This window comes from Dipteris shenzhenensis, chromosome 5, assembly GCF_047967505.1.
Source record: "Dipteris shenzhenensis isolate YYH24624 ecotype China chromosome 5, Dip_SZ_1.0, whole genome shotgun sequence".
Taxonomy (NCBI): Eukaryota; Viridiplantae; Streptophyta; class Polypodiopsida; order Gleicheniales; family Dipteridaceae; genus Dipteris; species Dipteris shenzhenensis.
The window spans coordinates 48,316,849-48,323,691 of NC_141600.1; the positions used below are offsets into that span (position 1 = coordinate 48,316,849).

Sequence of the window (6,843 nt, forward strand, 5' to 3'; positions counted from 1 at the left end):
TTCCTGGGCACAGGTTGTGAGGCATGGTTAGGTGGGGGGTCTAGGTGGCCAGTGCACATCGTTTTCAAGGATCCAATGATATTCATGCACACGACGGCCACGTCGACGTACGTGCCTGCGAGCAAAGGGTGTGAAGGGAGACACTTGTAAGACCAGAGGTGGAGGGACCGGTGAGGAAGGGGGGAGGGGGGGCCGCCAAGGTGGCGGTCATAAAAACGGGGAGGGCCGGGTGTGCAGAGAACTTAAACTGGTTTAGGGTTTGAGGTTCTTCGTCTTCTTCTTCTTCTTCTTTTGCCTTGTGGATCTGTTTCTGTTTCTTTTTCTTTTTCTTTTTCTTTACAGGCCTTCGGGCTGCAGCATCAGCCGTCAAGGAAGGTGCTCGCGATATGGGTATGCCATCTCCCCTTCCCTCAATCTTCTCTCCCTTCTCCTTTTGCAGATCTTCTTCTTTCCCTTATCACAATTCGGGAGTTGATCACTTCCATTCGAGGAATGATCCTTTCAATCCTATCAACATCATTACATTGGTTGTTTTGCAATGTCACTCGTAATATGACAGTGTCCGGCCGCACTATTCGTCGGAAATATGTTTGCCTGTGCACTGTTCTAGCTACATACAGGTTAACGCTTTCAGTACTGGGACTGGATTAATGGTGCCCACTTCCTATCCTTGCTCTCAGGTATCTCTCGGGACTCCACGCACAAGAGGCGGGCGACAGGAGGCAAAAAGAAATCATGGCGCAAAAAAAGAAAGTACGCTGTGCTTAAAGTTTGATTGAAAGTAAGCTGCTACATTGTTTCTTGTTCGTGCCACTCATGCTTATGTTTCGTGGGATACTCCGAAATTTTCAGGTATGAGTTAGGGCGGCAGCCGGCAATGACTAAGCTGTCTAGTAACAAGACCGTTCGGAAGATTCGTGTCCGAGGGGGTAATTTCAAGTTCCGGGCTCTTCGCCTTGACACGGGCAACTACTCTTGGGGTTCAGAGGCTGTCACCCGCAAGACCCGCATTCTGGACGTGGTCTACAACGCGTCCAATAACGAGCTTGTGCGAACTCAGACTCTTGTTAAATCTGCAATCGTACAGGTTGATGCTGCTCCATTCCGCCAGTGGTACAACCAGCATTATGCGGTGGACATCGGTAGGAAAAAGAAAGCCTTAGGCGTCAAGAAGGAGACAGAGGTATCATCCGAATACCAAGTTTTTAGTTATTTTTAAAAGCTGTTTTCAATGTGCATTCTAGTACTGCATGTTGTGTTTAACTTATTGGCTTGGGCGAGCAGGTTGTATTACTTGATTAGCGCCTTGTGCTTCTCTAAGCATAAAACTCTTTTAGTTTTGAATATGGGGCTACTTTAATATGCGTCAGCTTGCTTTGGTATGCATGGGCACATCTTGTTGCAAATTGGGCACTAACAGGCATCTGGCTCTTAGTGCAATCTATCTTGAGGGCTGTTGCAAGGTTTTCTTGTTAGTGTGTTTTAGTTAATCTTTTTAAAATAATTTATGGGATTTGCATTCACTAGAATAAAAAAACTATGAAAGTCTCATAATGTCTTGTAGTGAGTTTGTATTTATTTTTAATGAAAAGGCGATTTCCTCTATCATTAGGTTATTTAATTTCCAAGGAAACTTTGTAAGAGCCATTGAATTATCCAAGGCTCTATGAATTTTGTTATATGAGTTAGTGATTCATTTTATGTTCATCAAAAATCGGTTTTCGTGAAGTCTTTTAAAAAATTACCTTGGTTGTTTCTCCTAAAATATATATTCTAAGTTTTTATATTAGCAAAAAATACATTAGTAGGACGAACACTTTTGGAGGCTATAATCATTACAAAGAGCTTCCTATTATGGTTGATTGCAGTTTTTGAGGCTCCTTTATTGAGAATGTTCCCCTGACATTGGAAAATGGGAAATTCATATTAATTAGTTGTGGGGAAAAGAAGGGTGAAAAGGAAGAGAGCAATGCCATGATTAAACCAAGGGATACGCGGGAGGGGAGGAGTTTCAATTAAAGAATAGTGGAGGGTAGGGGGCATTAAAGAGGAAGCTACGTGATATTGGGGAGGGGGGAGAGGGACCCTCGATGAAGGGGGCATTAAAGAGAGGACATGCAAAGGGGGAGGGGGAGGAGGGATCATTTATAATATTATAGCTATCTTTAGAGTAGCTATACTATTCTATAGCTTAGTGCTAAAGCTCACGTGTGTGGAACACAAGATTATGGGTTCAAATCCCTTCTTGAATTTCACATATAATGTGCACCCGTCTTAGACATAGGCTTAAAAAATTAACCTATGCACAAAATAAAATAATCCATTCACAAACATAGGTTAATTAGCCTACATGGGCCAAAACAAATACAAAACAAATAAACAAATAGGAATAAAATAAAGCAGAGCTAGTATGTCCCCATAACATTGATAGTCTTAGTAGGATAAAAAATCAATTAGCTTCCCTTTGAAGTGATAGTGAACCTCCATGTGCTTTGTGCGAGTATGAAACATCAATAGCAATTCAACCTTGGTTCTGGCATTTGATCATATTTGAAGGTAGTCAAGTTCTTCTATAATTTGTTGAGCCAGCTAGTCTCACTAGTTGCTATGCATGCCACTTTGCAGTTGTCTGCGTACATAGAGCGATCCTTGATTGATTCGTTGTGAGCCACAACATAGTCTTTGATCCTAAGAAGAGGCAATCCTATTTGAGAATTGTAGTGTCATGTCAACTTGCTTGCGGATTTAAACTTGATTTAAGATACTCTTTCCCTTGATTTCTAACTATTGGTTTCTTGTGCAAAAACACTCGATCCAACCTCTTGTGAATTTGGAGTACGTAGCTACTTATAAAACACTTTTCACACTTATCATACTTATCCATTTCTACGGTACAAAAGTCACTTAGCATTCTATTGGGTGGGGAGTAAGTCCCACATGGTGGGCTTCTTGTCTTACCCTTTGGGTTGGGGTTGCCCCCCCTGGTGGGCCAGCTAGATAGCTGGCCGACTTATTGGGACCCAATTGGGCCTATGCCGAGTGGTCTTACGCTTTGGGTTGGGGGTGACCTCCCCTCCCGTGGGTCAGCTAGATAGCTGGCTGACTTATTGGGACCCAATTGGGCCTATGGTACTCCTGACCTGTCAGGAGCAGCCCTGATCTGGAAGCATGGTAGTCAGGTGCTGCTGTGCACTGTTTTATCTAGCAAAAACTACAACGATATCCTCTGGAGCTAAGACATGCTTAGTAGACCTACCAAAATGGCAAGAAATCAGATTCATTAAAGACAGTTTAATAGGCACGCAGCTATTTTCACAAGCCACCATAATCAATTAATAGACCTGTGAGTTCTATAAATTAAAGGAACAGTCTGGTCTTGTCTATGCATCTGATGCATTGCATAAAGTTCGGTGCAAACTTTACTTTCACTCATGCCTGCCTGTATGTCATGGGCATCTATGGCGCATGACATGCTCACACATTCCTGTGGAATCTATGCAGCTTACAAAAGGCCACATGCAAGCTGCTGCATGGCCTGCACAGCAGCAGACAGACTCCACATTAGTCCATACAGCAACCAGGGCCCACCGTGGGTCCACATAGCCTGCTGGGCAGCTAAACAAGGGCTGCCATGTGGCCATAAAGCAGGCGGGGCTAGAGGCTACTCTTCTGACACGTAGTTTAGGTTGTGGATTCTTGCTCACAACTCGAGAACCAGTTTAGATGGCCCAGAATTACCTGTTTTGTGTGCACTGTATTTCTTAGTATCTTATTTTGATCACAGTGTGTATCTCGCATTGTCCTCATGCAATGCTGGAATTTACTGAAACCTATTCGACAGTGAATACTTGTGATCATATTGTCCTTAAAGTTTCCGAGGTTTTGTTGTCATTGTTACTTTGTAATGTTTTGACTTCTGGTTTGTGTTTGCAAATGATGTATGCTGTTATGGTCTCTTGTTCTGCAGGAAGGAGAAGCTCTTGCAGGGGAGGAAGAAAAGAAAAAGAGTAATCATTTGCAACGCAAAATTACTAAGCGCCAAGAAGGTCATAAATTAGAACCGCACCTTGAGGATCAATTTGCCAGTGGCCGCTTGTTTGCTTGCATATCTTCTCGCCCAGGCCAGTGTGGTCGGTGTGATGGGTAATTAGCTCCACCTGCTATACTTTAGTGGTTTCCTGTTTTGAGTGTCCTAGTTTTGAAAATTTCCCTGTTACATCACACTTACTGAGCCTCTTTGTTTCCTGCTGCAGCTATATTCTTGAAGGGAAAGAATTGGAGTTCTATCAGAAAAAGATTCAGAGGAAGAAAGGGAAAGGTGCAGGTGCAGCGGTGTGATATGGAGGTTGGAGATCATAGGGCAATTACTACTTAACGTTGTAGGAGAAACTTGACATGCCAAGCGTGTCTCTGTGGACCTGTGCATTTTTTGACATATTTGTGAATTCTATGCTGGTACCATACAAATCCGTTTCACAGTTTTTGTATTGCGGTGCTGCGAGGGCTTAGCCAGGGGTTGAACTCACGCACACTTTCACGAACCCACCCGCCTTAACCACCAGGCTAGGACCCCATTGGCAATCCGATTCACAGTTTGATGCAAGGTGATCCATATTGTCAAACAGCCTGTTGGTATTCGCTCTTTGACAATATGGAGCATCTTGCATCAAACTGTGAATCGGATTGCCAATGGGGTCCTAGCCTGGTCATTCCATCATTCCCTCAGACACACACACACACACACACATTCACGCACACACGCACAGAGAGAGAGAGAGAGAGAGAGAGAGAGAGAGAGAGAGAGAGAGAGAGAGAGAGCTAGCTTACTTTTGAATCTTTTGAATTGGCAATTATTCAGATGAGGGAAAATTATTTAGAATATTTTGAATTGGCAAGCATTCAGATGGGGTAAAACCATTCGGATGGGGTTCTAGCTGTAATGAAACACACAGCGGTGTGGAAGGGTTTAAGGCTGTACTGTGAAAGACAGACATTTAGGTAACTTGAGGCCTCTTGTATGAGTTGAGGGGAGGCTAGAGGGAAGCTGTACCAGCCAAGCCCACATTTAGGTAACTGGAGGGCTTGTATGAGTTGAGGGGAAGCTAGAGGAAAGCTGTACCAGCCAAACCCGCCCTTCATTGCCATGACTTGGTGTGATCCTTTGCAATACATACGCTGATATCCACCTGCCTCCCCAGCCCTTTCTCTAATTAAGCTCTGCTATTTGTAAGAGCTGTATCAGCAGAGCCTGCCCCATGGCTCACTGTGATCCTTTTACAATATTTATGCTGCTATATGCCTGTCCTCCTGTGCCCCGTCCAGTTTTTTCTTTTTCTTTTACTTGATCTCTATTATCCTTCGCCAGCTCTCTTCTACCACATTTTGTGCTACTTTGTATAGGCGGAGCCCTGAGCCAGACCCTCTTCTTTTTGCTCTCTGCCTTTTCCTTTTATCTGTTTCATACAGATCTAACCCTTAGCTGTCAATAAACGATTATCGCTTATGGAGATCCCTGATAGCATCAAGGTGGCGACGGCATTTCTACTGACGGCTGTTAACCCACATACCATCCTCTCGGGCAGTTTACCAAAGTGTCACCTCAGAAGTGATAGGAAGCATTTCCCCTATCTTGTTTGTGGGGTCCTCTGAGCAGCCTGCATTGTTATGTTGGCTGCTTCCATAGAACTTTGTGAGTCATGTTGTTGCAAGATGTGATCTGCTGCTATTGCAAATTGCGATACCTATCCATGAGCTTCTGCCCAAACAAAATGCTGTATATTCAACAACTATCTTCCCGTAATATGTATTGTTGCTGTGTTGGAAAACCTAAGCACAGATCTCTAGCTCAGAACTCAAGCTCAAAACATGATAATATTAGGACAATGACCTTGAATTAATCACCAACCATAACCTAAAATGCAGACGATAGCTGCCAGGATACTGCACACTATCTATCTGGTTCCACAAGAGTGCTCACAAGTAGATAGAGCCACTGTCAGATTCAGAAAGATATGTATTTCATTGACAGCATACTCTACATCTATCTGGCTTCACAGGAGTGCACACAAGTGGATTAAGTGTGCTGCTGATTCAGAAAGATATGTAGTCAACTGCCCTGTCATGTAGCCCACACCATGAGCTTACATCTGCTTAGGTTTGCTGTAGGGACTCATCCAGTTTGTTGTGTGCCTCAGTAGGCTTCAGTAGCTGCTGTAAGGAACAGCTCTTATTAGTGCTTAATGCAGTTATTGGTCTGCACGAGGCTACCGTAGGGGCTTAGCACATGGGAAGAAATAGGATGGGAATGGGAAAAGGTGGTCCCAAGTGGTCCCATGCATATTTCTATCATATTCCCATCGCACCATGTGCTAACAAAAAAAGAACTAGGGATGGGTTTAGGAGGAAGAGGACACATGGCGTCATTTCATGTATGTAAGAGGTGGGGACCTTGTGGCGACAAAGACCCATGTCATCCTTTCATGTTGTTGAATCCCTAAAAAAGGGGAACCCATTTTGGCTGCCAGGGTCTAGAGGCCATGGTCCAGGATGGGAGAAAAAGTGGCTACTCCCATTCTAAATCCATCCTAGACCACTTGGTGTAGGATGGGAGTAATGATGACAAAAATAATCCCATTCTAAACCCATGCTAGCCCAGCCATGGTCCAGGATGGGAGAAAAAGTGGCTACTCCCATTCTAAATCCATCCTAGACCACTTGGTGTAGGATGGGAGTAATGATGACAAAAATAATCCCATTCTAAACCCATGCTAGCCCCATCCATGTGCTAAGGCCCTTAGACTCCCTCATCGGGGCCTTTATACAGGGCTGAAGCCCTCCAAAACT

General features: G+C 44.0%; 1 protein-coding gene across 2 annotated transcripts; it reads left to right on the top strand.

The window, feature by feature from the left end:
• The first annotated feature begins 315 nt into the window (after positions 1 to 315).
• Positions 316 to 4,454, top strand: LOC147902120 (small ribosomal subunit protein eS8-like). Of its 2 annotated transcripts, none has more exons than XM_087375046.1 (5): positions 316 to 390; positions 681 to 753; positions 853 to 1,183; positions 3,968 to 4,143; positions 4,254 to 4,454. In XM_087375046.1, exons 1-5 carry the CDS (start codon positions 387 to 389, stop codon positions 4,336 to 4,338), a joined length of 669 nt encoding a protein of 222 aa, XP_087231172.1. In that variant the 5' UTR covers positions 316 to 386; the 3' UTR covers positions 4,339 to 4,454. The 2 variants fall into 2 exon arrangements, with proteins under 2 accessions (XP_087231172.1, XP_087231171.1); XM_087375045.1 differs by lacking the exon at positions 316 to 390 and adding an exon at positions 452 to 527.
• Positions 4,455 to 6,843: the final 2,389 nt, after the last annotated feature.

Excerpts from the sequence above, each read along its gene's own strand:
- LOC147902120 (XM_087375046.1), top strand. Across the intron at positions 1,184-3,967 it reads GCGTCAAGAAGGAGACAGAG|GAAGGAGAAGCTCTTGCAGG; the intron begins GTATCATCCGAA and ends CTTGTTCTGCAG. Across the intron at positions 4,144-4,253 it reads CAGTGTGGTCGGTGTGATGG|CTATATTCTTGAAGGGAAAG; the intron begins GTAATTAGCTCC and ends TTCCTGCTGCAG.